Raw genomic sequence first — 13,216 nt, forward strand, 5'->3', positions numbered from 1 at the left:
CTGTTTCTCGCAAAAGGAGGTGGCAGCCATAGGCAAGGAGCTAGGACCGGCTACCAGTGCCATCTCTATGGGAATAGGGAACTCAGTACACAGCTTTGAAAGAGGCAGGGCAGGCCCTGCTGGCCACCTGGGCTTTTCTCCAGAGCTGTTTTGACCTCTGCCTGTCTACTGACACTAGGCTCTGCTGAGCTCCTCACAGCTCTCAGTTCAGAGCCTGCTTTGCTCTGGCACGAGTGGAAATGACTCTCCTTCCCAGAGTCTTAGGCGATGTACCTGGCCCAAGGAAGAGCTGGGCTCACCAGCTTCATAGAAGCCAGGATAAGAGATTGGCGGGAACAGAGAGCATAACGCACCATGACCAACACCTTTTCTACCCATATTTAGGGAGAAGAATCCCTCCTCTTTAAAAAGTGGGAGATTAAAGGGGGAAAGTGGCAAAGGCCAGAGATTCAGCCAAGAACCAGGTGTCTTGATTTCTCGGCTCCTCCTTCCAGCGTCAGCTCTACTTGCTGCTGGCCCAACCCCTAAACAGCTGGGACAATTTAGGCAGAGGCTGGGGTTGTGAAGGCAGTCCTAGGTAACCAGGCTGTTGTCAACAACAGAGCGGATTCCTTTCATCCCAACTACTATCTCCCGACTCCCTTATCATCTAACAGGGCTCCCTTCCCCATCCCTGGCACTGCCTTTTGTCAGGGAGCCACCTATGCCTTCTCAGGGCCACCTGAGCCATAGCAAACACAGTTATGTAACTGCTCTGTTTTTCTAGCTACCTGATCCTGCTCCACAGTAGGCCCCGCCCCCATCCTTTTGTTCCGATTACCCACCAAGACACCCAAATCAACAGATATCTGTCCACATCTACCACACCAAGGGGTGCTTAGCCAAGAGGCTACCAATAGATGCTGTGGCTTTTTTTTTGGGGGGGGGGGAGCTGTGCAGGAATGCGGGTCACTCTGAAAACCAACCTGTCACCAAGAGAAAGGATGAATGGAAATAGCACTGAAGTAGCTTTTTATTGTGAGTAAAGTAAGCAGAGAATTCAGTTTTATTTCTCAAGTGGGAAAAAGGAAGCGAAGGATCCCAGAAGACATGAACCTGAACTCTCATTTCTTGAGGAGTGTCTATCTGGCACAGGGAGCCTGGCATTCAAATGTCACTCTCAGATCTACACTAAGAAGCTGAGTGGCACCGAGGCTCAGCCCCCCAATTAGACAAAGGAGGGGCGTCTGTTACTCCTTCTCTCTTCCTGCACAGTGGTGGACTCTGGTACCCTCTTCAGTTAGGCTATAAGCAGGTTTCTAATTGTGTTCTCAGAAGAGTTCTCTTCCTGCCAGGGGAACTGAGATAGCAGACCAGAATGCATAAGTCAAGAAAGCACTGTCCCTTTCGAGAAGTTGGACTTCTCTAAAGAGGAAGGCCATAGTCACCCAATAGTGAGGAATTGAAAGCAATCACATGAGACACAACACAAATCTGGACCATGGTTCATCCCCTGGGCTCCCTGCCTTTCTCCTGGGTCCCCTCCTGATTCTGTTCCCACCAATGCCACACTCTCCTGATGGCCCTTGTCCACTCCAAACCTTATGGGAACAGAAGCAACCGAAGAGGATCACAAGAGACCCACTGTGAGGCTTGGAAGACTCTCCTACGCTAACGACAGCGTGACCTCGGCCACCTGGAATTTAAGGTTTTTGGTACAGTACCCCTGTAAGGTAAGGGATCTCTGTGAGTGAAAAAACACCCACTCCAGGTCAAGTGTGGTTAGTGTGGGGGCCAGGCAGCCAGGGTGAGTGAGTGGGTCCCCCAGGAATGGAGAACAAGGCTTTCAGGCCTGCCTCGCACAGACCTCCTCTCCATAGCACACACGATTCTCACAGTCAATCACATCTAAACCCCAAAGGCTGTGAAAGAACTTGGACATTTGTCCAATTATCCAGTCTATCTTCAAGGAAGGCTTTACGCTGACATCACCCCAGCCACTGTCGCTCTCCCCCTCCTGTTACAGATGAGCAAACAAGCACAGGAGCAGACAGGGTGTCTTTGAGAAGAACTGGGCTGGATGAACCTCTTTTAGTTCCCAGGAAAGTAAGAGCAAGTGGCTGCCAGCTCTTGGGAACACAGATTTTATAAGGCGAGGGTAAATAAGTGATGACCTCAGGGGGAAAGCCCAGCCAAGTTAACTCAGCCACAAAGGGCACACAGACCAGGCAGGAGCGGTGAAAGTAGGTCTGCACCAGCCTCTCTCCCGGTGCGGGAGACTCAGATAAGGAGGACGAGAAGGCTGGGTTGCTGGCCAGTGGACATTGGGAGGCAGTGCCCTGGCCTCCAAACTAAGCATAGCCTTGTTTTCCTACCTCCTTCAACTCTGTGAGGAACCTTCTCCTGGGCTGCAGCGACATTGTGAAGAATGCTTGATTTATCATTGTTATTAATCCACTGCATCAAAACTAAATCCTTTTTCCAAAACCTGACAGTTATGATAAAAAAAACAAGCTCATGCAATTATGTAGAGCAAGCACGAAAGCAGGAGCTGAAGGCACACGGAGTGACAGTAAATGTGAATTTGCACTGAGTTCTTCATTTCCAGGCTTAAAAATACCTTTTACACAGTACTGTAAATAAGGGCGAATATCACCTCATTGACCGAGGGTTAGCTGAGGTATGACATTGCTAAGTCAGGAAGCTATTTATTGGGGAAGATCCCAAAATGCATACTCAGCTTAAGTTGAAATTAGAAACCTGGGCTTGTTTTCTGGCCTGTAGTGGCCCTGGATATCTCTGTAATTACAGTCAGGTTTCCTTACTCAGGCCGGGCAGGCCCTGGATTCAGCCTGTCTCCCTTACAGCCAAAACCAGCACAATTTCCTCATAAGCATATTTTCCACTCAAGGGCCCTGGGGGCTCTTATCCCCACCCAGGCGTTCAGTGGAGGCTATTTTTCCTTGTGAATCACTGGCTGTTTCTCCTTTTCAGAGGAATCAGCGGCTGTCCTGACACTTCCTTTTCTTAGCAGCCCAACTCAACTCCTACCCTACTTGCAACTCTCCTCGGGTTTCTTCTGCTTCTGAGATGGAATTCCTCCACATCCATTATCAGGATCTCATACAGAGTCATTAAATTACTATAATAATTATTTGTATCTTTTTTAAGAAAGTCGTCTTCTGGGATGTCTTTCTTCCTTGTCTTTAAGCAGCAGCCCCGCGGGAGAAGCCCCACACCAAGAGCTGGGCTCACGCATGCGCTAGTGGTGGGCACAGTGCCAGGGGAGGCTGGGCAAGGGAGCGGGCTCTGCATGGGGGGGAGAGTGGCACCTCTGCAGCCACCGGCTGGTTTAAAATAAAAGGGCTGCAGAGGGGAAGGAAAGAGGTCTTTCATTGGGAGGGGCTCTCTTGGCACTGTCAGACTGACCAAACATCAAGCCTCAGGCTTTCTTTCTCTGGACTGTGGATTACTGAATAGGAAGAGGCAAAATACGTGCCTCCACAGAGAACAGAGGAAATACAGACACAGGGAGCCAGTAAAGTCATCATTTAATTTTAAGAGTGCTTTTTTTTTCATTTCTTTTTAAAGATGACATCCAATTTACAGTAAGAGTTTTAACAAATTAATTTCTTGTTCACAAAAAAAGACTGAATAAGCCTGACCTGTGGTGGCGCAGTGGGATAAAGTGTCGACCTAGAACACCGAGGTCGCCGGTTCGAAACCCCAGGCCTGCCTGGTCAAGGCACATATGGGAGTTGATGTTTCCTGTTCCTCCCCCTTCTCTCTCTCTCTCCCTCTCCTCTCTGAAAAAAAAAATGAAATAAAATCTAAAAGAAAGACAAAAAAAGACTTAATAAATGATTTTTTGCCATAGATAACATTTCCACCACTCTCTTTAACAAAACTGAAAAGCAAGAAAAAGCGAGTAGTCTCTAAGCACAAGGAAATAACCCAGCACCCAGAAAAGCCTTAAAAAGACCACCTTGCTAAGGAAGCAAGACCAGATCATTTCTGGGAAAATACCTGCTGACATTTCTATTAGGATAGCCAGCTAGCTGTTGGTCACAGCACACGGAGAAAGGACAGTGAGCCTTCATGACATCACCTTCAAAGAGGTTCTCTGACAGACAAAAACCGCGTCTTTATCGCTGCAAATCAAGATCTATGGTAGGTCTCCTCCTAATTACATGTACTCTGCTTGAAAAACTTGGAGACGAGGGCAAGAACTTACAGGAAGGCAGTGTGCATGATCCTACTTTAGAGCTTCACAGAGGAATGGGCAACCTCCACGTCCTCGTGTCTTGATCTTAAGCCACCTAGATGTGTCATGAAGATGTAGATGAGCAGATGCATAACCCTGTCTCGGACAAAGGTGTTACTTAGCAAGTCTCGCCAAGGTTGCAGGGCCATGGGAGGGAATATGCTCTCAGTATCCCCTTTACCTTTGTGACTGCATAGATAAAGGCAGCTAGCCCTGACCCCCTTCACCCTGGCTGGCTAGACATAGGCAGGTCAGGTCAAGTTTCAGAGTGATACAAATTTCTCCTTTCACACGCAGTGGCACAAAGCTCTATTGTTAACACAGTTCTCCACTTGACTCAAGATAATAGTAACAACCTTGTTTTTCAATGACACAACTTTCCTCCTCTACACACATCTGCCCTTTCTAATGGCTTTCCTACAAGTGCTTGGTCACAGCAGTGACAAGGGACTATGGTAATACAGCCCTTCGGAACTGCCTTGCTGCTAATCCAGACCCTCCTCCAGCTACTGCTGAGGCTCCTTGCAGCCCTTCACTCCCTCTCACAGCAGATTTCAGAAGAGATGTGGACCAGGTGCTAGACAAGCTGCTACCCGTGGTTGTCACCACAAATAATTTAGAAAACAAAAGCCTCATCACAACTGGGGGTGGGGGGTCCAACCTTCCTCGGAAATCTTTTCTGTCTGGGTAAGGAACATTGAATAATGCTTTGAAAAAAGTGGGTTCTACTGTTACTATAACAACTATAGTGAATATGGGGGAGTCTAGACTATCTCAACAAGTCTGTGGATCTGGAAATAATTTTCAATACCAAGACTGGGAGCAAACATCTGATAACACAAAGAAATCAGTCAACCTGGGACAGGCTCTTCCTAAAAACCATTTTAATCGACTGGTCACCCAATTGGTCAGCATGAACTTAATTCTCAAGACCTTGAGTCTTCCTTCCATTTACAGATAAGGTTCAGTCAAAAATTCTGGCAATTTTCTACAATATTTACATGAAACAAGAGGGCAGATGAAACCAATTTCAGCACTAATCATTCAGAGAGGCTGGAGAAAGACTCAAATAGTGACCTTGAGCAGTGAACCTGTTTCTCACTCATACATGGTTTATATCTCTCTTACAGAGAACAGCTACTTCAACCTTTGTTTTAAAATTACTCAGAATAGGATCTAAGGGATAACATCAAGGCTGAAAGGCCCAAAAGTTATTCAATTTGAAGAAATCCTCCCCCTACTCCTTAATGTTATTAAATAATAATATTCTGTTGACAAAATAATAAAGGCTTTTCTTTACCTAGTTTGAACCTATACCTAAATTATAAAGATAAGAAACTGTGTAGGAACAGAAACTCAATGTAAATATACATAAAATGATATGAAAAATACTGATATTCCTGGAGGGCATGATTCTTCTAACCCTAGGCATGGAGCCACATCAAGCCCATCAGAGTATGATAAGCAATCTCTTCTACTCCACTGGCTAATATCAAGTCACAGAGGCCATGGAATCAACAGTCTCTGCCCATAACCAGTGCTACCTTGAAGTTTTAAAGAAGCTGAGGCTACTTTCGTTTCAGTATTCTTTTTTTAAAATTTTTATTAAGTGAGAGGCAGGGAGGCAAAGATTCCCACATGCACCCTGACTGGGATCCACCCAGCAAGTCCACTAGGGGGCAATGCTCTGCCCATCTGGGACCGCTACTTTCTTGCTCTGCAACCTAGCTATTTTAGTGCTAGAGGTGAGGCCATGGAGTCATCCTCAGCGCCTGGGGCCAACTTGCTCCAACTGAGTCATAGCTGAGGGAGAGGAAGAAAGAGACAGAAAGATAGAGGGGTAAGGGAGGGGTGGAGAAGCAGATGTCACTTCTCCTGTGTGCCCTGACCAGGAATGGAACCTGGGACTTCCACATCCAGGGCCGATGCTCTACCGCTAAGCCAACTGGCCAGGGCCTTGTTTCAGCATTCTATTAAACACATACAGTAAACACTTTTCCTCCCTTCCTGCACAGGTTTTACTGGCAACCCTGTGAGAGATCTTTCATCTCTGTCCCCAGTACCTTTCCTATCTTTTTTTTTCTTTTCTTTTTTAGCAAGTGCGACAGACAGGAGAGAGATGAGAAGCATCAATTTGTAGTTGCATCATTTTTAGTTGTTCATTGACCTCTTCTCACATGTGCCTTGCCCAGGGGGCTCCAGGAGAGGCAGTGACCCTTTAAGTCAGTGACCTTGGACACAAGCCAGCAACCTTGAGCTTCAAGCCAACGACCTTTGGGCTCAAGCCAACAACCATGGGGTCATTTTGATGATCCCACACTCAAGCTGGTGACACCATGCTCAAGCTGGCAAGCCTGTGCCCAAGCTGGATGAGCCCACGCTCAATGCGGTAACCTTGGGGCCTCAACATCCCAGGCTGACGCTCTATCCACTGCACTACCAGTCAGGTGCCTTCCTGTCTTTTTTTTTAATTTTATTATTGATTTTAGAGAGAGATGAAGGGAGACAGCGAGTGAGAGAGAGAGACAGGAACATCCATCTGTTCCTGTATGTGCCCTGGCCAGAGATTGAACCAATAACCTCTGAGCTTCGGAATGATGCTTCAACCAAGGAGCTATCCAGCCAGGGTGCCATTCTGTCTTTGTACTTTCTCTGAGAGAGCTTTTTTTTTTTTTTAACAGAGACAGAGAGAGGGATAGATAGGGACAGACAGACAGGAAGGGAGAGAGATGAGAAGCATCAATTCTTCACTGCAGCACCTTAGTTGTTCATTGATTGCTTTCTCATATGTGCCTTGACCGTGGGGCTACAACAGACCAGGTAACCCCTTGCTCGAGCCAGTGACCTTGGGTCCAAGCTGGTGAGCTTTGCTCAAACCAGATGAGCCCACGCTCAAGCTGGCGACCTTGGGGTCTTGAACCTGCGTCCTTCGCATCCCAGTCCGACGCTCTATCCACTGCGCCACCGCGTGGTCAGGCTCCTTCCTGTATTTTTAAACAGAGTAATCCCTGTCACCAGATTCCAATTAGCAAAATGCTTTGATCTTTGTCATAAACAAATTGGGAACTGTTAGCAAAAGACATAGAAAACAGAGATAGATGGCCTAGATCCTCATTTTTCTAATGAAAATTGTGTTTTGGATAAGGTTTCTGTTGTCCTTGAAGTTCCCAGCATAAAGTATCACCATCTGAGATACTTGCTTTTGTGCTGGAGCCCTACATCCCAAATGACACTAAGGAATTCCATGAATATGCACTTTGGCATAATGTTGTCCAGATATGCACACTCACTGCAAAGCTGACCAATAAGTATTATGACATAGCACCTACCACCAATTAAAACCAAAAATGGGAGCCCCCAAGATTTCCTTCACTAGTTAATTGTGACTTAAACAACCAAGGGAAGATTACCAAATGTAATATCTGGACACATTTTTGTATTCCAGAGTACGCTGACAGACACTGACGTACAGCTCAGCCCGATGAGTGCTGATAGGTAAGAACCCTGTGACTGATACAGAAGATACGAATCCACCCTCATCCAATGCCCTTTCATAAAGGGATCATCCTCCCCTGGACTGCTGTCATTACCCCAGTTGGTTAAAAAAAAATGCCAATAGCCTGACCAGGTGGTGGCACAGAGGACAGAGGATAGAGCATCAGACTGGGATGAAGACAATCCAGGTTCGAAACCTCAAGGTCACTGGCTTGAGCATGGGCTCACCAACTTGAGTTCAGGGTTGCTGGCTTGAGTGTGGGATCATAGATATGACCCCATGGTTTCTGGCTTGAGCCCAAGGTCGCTGGGTGGAGCAAGGGGTCACTCGGTCTGCTGAAGCCCCCAGGTCAAGTCAAGGCACATATGAGAAGACAATCAATGAACAACTAAGGTGCAGCAATAAAGAGTTGATGCTTCTCATCTCTCTCCCCTCCTGCCTGTCCCTATCTGTCCCTCTCTGTCTCTAAAAAAAAAAAAAAATGCCAACACAGGAAGAAAAGGACGAAGGGGAGACCAGATGCTGTAACAGCTGATGATACAGAAGGGCACTGTGCTTCTGTTGAAGGTTCTAGCAGGCGTTTATAAAATATTTAGACATGTAGCTTCCTTTGCAGATGGGATAAATCACCTGGGGTTCAAAAAATGAAAAAATGATCTGGAAACAGTGAAGAAATTCCCAAAGTTCTAAAGGAAGTCTAAACCAATCATGTCTGTAGTTAGATGAACAAAGTTTAAGTTAGCCTAAGGAAATCCCTCAATGCCTTTTATTTTGCCCTAATAAAACATATTAAAAGGAACTGAGAATCCAGAAAAGGGTAGGTTCTAGAAAATATTTCCCTTGACCCTTAAAATCACTGGGTTTGGGTTTTCATTTAGAAATTCTACTATAATCAAGTTTTCCATAAGAAAAGAAAAAGCTGCTGTCTTGTGTTTGAAAAGTTATAGTCTGAAATGAAAGATAATGCCTCCTAAAAATGAGAGAAAAGCCTGGCTTGTTCAAGTCAGAAACCCTGGGTGCGGATTTCGAAGGCCCGTTTATTAGGGGAAGGTCCCCTTGATAGCACAAAACTTCACATATGTATCAGACAATCAGATCAATTCCTAAAAAATTAAGAAAATAAAGGGGAAAAACAAAACAGATGTACTTCTTATATATATGTTAAATATAAATTAAAAGAATTTATAAAATGGTCATCTTTCTGACAATGCAGAGTGTATTATGAATGCACCCCCAAGTTTAAGTTGTTTAAGTTGCTTTGTTTTGTTTTCCAATAATAAATAAATTAAATCTGTTCTTAAGTGTTGGATCCACCTGTGCCACCGTAGGGCTCTGAGTCACTATTGGCTTTCCTTCCCTTGTCGCTCCTGTGCGCGGCATTTGGTTGTACAGAGGTTGCCGTTTTCTGTGGCCTGTCGGAGTATTGGTTATCTTTTCGGGGTGGCATCCGCTCATTAATTCGGTCCAGACCTCGGGCTTCTTCAAAACTCCGGATCCTGTGCTGAAGGGAAAACCCTCTGATGGCTACAGAAAAACAGGAAAGGGAGGGGCTCAGTTAGACAGCACAGCAGCAAGCTTCATGTCTCTTAGCACACAGCAGCATCCCAGGGAAAAGCACAGAGGGGGGCTACAGAGCACAGATCTGGTGAGGGTAACAGGCAATATGTAATTTGAATTAGCCTTGACTTGAAGCTACTAATTCCTTAGGGCCCCCGGGGCAGCTGAAACTGTGAAAGTAATGTTCATAGGAGCTCAATACAATTAATCACAGCAGAAGCAGAACTGACAAAAGAGGAAACCAGCTCTCACTTAGTCCCATTACATTGGGAAAGAGTTTCCTATGGGCCAGAAACGTGCTCAATGTGAGAAAAAAAGGAAACACTAAACTAGAACAAGGTAAACATAGTAGTTATTTTAGCACAAACATCACACTGACCACACACACACACAAAAGTAACAAAAGAACTAGTCTTTTTGTTCAGAAGGACAGCTTTTTATCTTGCAAAACCAGGAGCTGAATGTAAATTAAAAGCCATCTAAACAATAGCTTCTAGATATTTTCTTTGATTGAACTTTTGTATTGTCAAGGGAAAGCATTTCCACTTTGAACCACAATTACATTTATAATACAATATCAATTCTAATGGTTTTCATCCAGATTCACAGATAATTTGTTACTTAAAATTCCCTTCCATAGAAACAAAGATAATTTAGCTTGACTGCCTCAGGGCAACCTCAGAAATGCATCAGATTAAATTCTTGTTTCCTTTGCCTCTGCTCTTAGTATCTTTTAGGATCATTAGATAAAGAGGCTGACCTGTCTGAATCTCCAGTAATCACGTGGATGTCTCTTATATGTATATGGAAGAGCTATAGGGTTAAACCACTTAATCCCTCACAACCATAAGCTTCGGTGGTTGTATTAAAACAGAGTCCAGTCAAGACTGGCTATGAAGACGGTCACAACTACCGGACACTTTGTTAGCATGCCTAGAAATACCTATTCCTTTTGTCACTGTTACAGTTCTGGTGATGCAACAATAAAAGATTTCAAATGTCGACAAAGCTTTTTAAAACTAGTAGACAAACACATGATCACATCTATCATAGGAATGTGGCCATACCTTCCCGGGCCTCTACCGCTTCTACTGTGGCTGTAAGAGACAGGAGCAGTGGCATGCAAAAATGAAGACAGAAAAAGAGTGAGTAAACCAACAGCAATGCTGCCAGCAGACATCCTAGGGGCCCACCTTTTAGCCTATCCCCATCCATAATACAAGTCATCTAGCGAGAGAAGCAAGAGGATTTTTGTGGAAAAACTGAATTGGGGGGAGGGAAAATACGAGTTGGGGAGCGTTTCTAACATTTCAGGATTTTAGTATGGGGCCTTTTTAGTTCATGGCATCTATACCTAAGCCATTGGGGCAGTCAGGCTGACTATAAGAAACCAAAAGTTGTGTTGCTTTCCTGATTTTAACCAGATGCCAATTTATGTCTTGACATTCATGTATCAAATAAACTTACAGAGTAATATAATTTAACATTACAACCATTCCTGGGTTTGTAATAACCCAGAGGGTATTAAAGGAGCTGCTGCTGGCCCTGGCTGGTTGGCTCAGTGGTAGAGCGTCGGCCTGGCGTGCAGGAGTCCCGGGTTCGATTCCCGGCCAGGGCACACAGGAGAAGCACCCATCTGCTTCTCCACCCCTCCCCCTCTCCTTCCTCTCTGTCTCTCTTCCCCTCCCGCAGCCAAGGCTCGAATGGAGCAAGGTTTGCCCAGGCGCTGAGGATGGCTCTGTGGCCTCTGCCTCAGGCGCTAGAATGGCTCTGATTGTGGCACTGACACCCCAGATGGATAGAGCATCGCCCCCTGGTGGGCATGCTGGGTGGATCCTGGTCGGGCGCATGCGGGAGTCTGTCTGACTGCCTCGCCGTTTCCAGCTTCGGAAAAAAAAAAATTTTTTTTTAAAAAAAGGAGCTGCTGCTGCTGGGTCCCTTTCAGAAAACTTATTTAAAACTACTTTTTTTCCTGTGTGTTTTTTTCCCCCCAGATTTTATTCATTTTAGAGAGATGAAAGAGAGAGAAAAGGGGGGAGCAGGAAGCATCAACTCCCATAAGTGCCTTGACCAGGCAAGCCCAGGGTTTCAAATCGGTGATGTCAGCGTTCCAGGTCGACGCTTTTATCCACTGCGTCACCACAGGTCAGGCTAAAACGACTTCCTATTTCTAAATTAAAACAAAGCAAAAGAGCTACTTCTTACCCTGACCTATGGTGGTACAGGGGACAAAACATCGAACTGGAAAGTTGAGGTCACTGGTTTGAAATTACAGCTTGCCTGGTCAAGGCACGTATGGGAAGCAAGTCTGAGCTGATGCTTCCCACTCCTTCCCCCCTTCTCTCACTTTCTCTCTCTTCTCTCTAAAATCAGTAATAAAATCTAAAAAATTAAAATAAACAAAACTACTTATTGCTCTTGAGAAACTTAAGTGGGGTCTAATTGTTTTAAATTACTTAACAAAAAAGCATGGCCTTTGAAGAACATACTGGCATTTGGTAGGAAAGAAAAATGTGTTATAAGTGAAGGGTTATATCTTGTCCAAGGGTGGAGTACTAAGCCAGCAAAGGCACAAAACTGTTCAGTTCTAAATACAAATTCCTGTACCATCTAGGCACAGAGACACAGCAGAGGCTGACATTTCCCACTAATATGGCTTCCAATCACTGTTTGAGAGAGTGGACCAACTACTAAAAAGGCCCTCTTCTCCTTCAGTGATAGAAAAGGAAGCCATGTAAAAACTTAGTACCAACAGATAAACTTCCTTGCATCATTTTTTAGACAGTAAAAGCCTTAATATATGAGAAGGTTACAGGATGTAGTAGCAAGAAAGATCCTATTAGAAGAACCTTGGAACCCTGTCAGTTTTTCCAATACCAACTTTTAAAAAGAAGACGGGGAAGAGTAATGAATAGTAATGGTTTGTTCTTCCGGAGACTTTATGTATCACAAGAGAGAAGCTAGGAGAATGGAAAGTTGACTTCCTAAGGCAATGTGAAAATGGAAACTTTGAATCAACTTATCAAGTGCTTCCATTTGTCAACCATGTGCAGGCATGTGTTAAAGCAATGTTACTCCCTCTTTTATCTCCTCAAATAAAACACTCTCACAAGAAAAGGATCGTGCCTTCAAACAGTGTATCATTGATGTCACTGTACACAGTGCCGGTCAGTGAGAGTTGAAAAGCCAAGGTAACACGTGTGCTAGTGTAACTGTTTGGGCCCTCCTAGAATTGCTTTCTGTGTTGGGTATCAGCCTGTACTGAAGGATATTTTAATAAACAGTCATAAAACTGAGAAGCTGATCTTTTTTTCTTTACTGAAATATGATTCATATTCTGTTAAATTCATTTTGTTTATCCACCCATTAGCTGATGGACATTTAGGTTGTCTCCAGTTATGGCTATTATAATGAATACTATGAACATTTGTGTATACTTTTTTTGTTTGGATGTTTTCATTTCTCTGGGCTATATGACTGGGAGTGCAACTGCTGGATCACGTGGTAACTACATGTGTAATCATTTAAAGAACTGCCAGATTGGCTTCAAAAGGACCATACTATGTTATATCCCCACCAGCAGTGTACGAGGGTCCCGATTTCTACATGTTCTCACCAACATTTGTTAGTACCTGTCTTTTTAGTCACGGCTATCCTAGTGGGTGTAAAGTTGTATCTCATTGTGGTTCTGGTTTGTATTTCCTTGATGTCTAATGATGCTGAACATTGTTTCATGTGCTTATTGACCATACGTATGTCTTTAGAAAAATATCCTAATTTTTTACCCATTTTTAATTGAGTTATTTGTCCTTTCATTATTCAGTTATGAATTCTTTATGTTTTCTAGGTAGTGGTCCCTTATCAGATATATGATTCATAAATCTTTACAAACATTCTGTGAGTTGCCTTTTCACTTTCTT

The 13,216-nt window shown here is 44.4% G+C and overlaps 1 protein-coding gene across 4 annotated transcripts in view; it reads right to left on the reverse strand.

The window, feature by feature from the left end:
* Positions 1-8,756: 8,756 nt before the first annotated feature.
* PPP3CC (protein phosphatase 3 catalytic subunit gamma) overlaps positions 8,757-13,216 on the reverse strand; it is a 78,008-nt gene continuing 73,548 nt past the window's right edge. For 2 of the 4 annotated variants that reach the window (XM_066267692.1, XM_066267683.1), the window contains 2 exons: positions 10,364-10,393; positions 8,757-9,263 (listed from right to left, as the gene is read on the reverse strand). In XM_066267692.1, the coding sequence (XP_066123789.1) occupies positions 9,037-9,263; positions 10,364-10,393 (257 nt within the window). In that variant the 3' untranslated portion in view covers positions 8,757-9,036. The remainder of the gene's footprint in view (positions 9,264-10,363; positions 10,394-13,216) is intronic. The other 2 variants (XM_066267711.1, XM_066267702.1) reach the window with 1 other exon arrangement.

Source organism: Saccopteryx bilineata, chromosome 1 (assembly GCF_036850765.1).
Source record: "Saccopteryx bilineata isolate mSacBil1 chromosome 1, mSacBil1_pri_phased_curated, whole genome shotgun sequence".
Lineage (NCBI taxonomy): Eukaryota > Metazoa > Chordata > Mammalia > Chiroptera > Emballonuridae > Saccopteryx > Saccopteryx bilineata.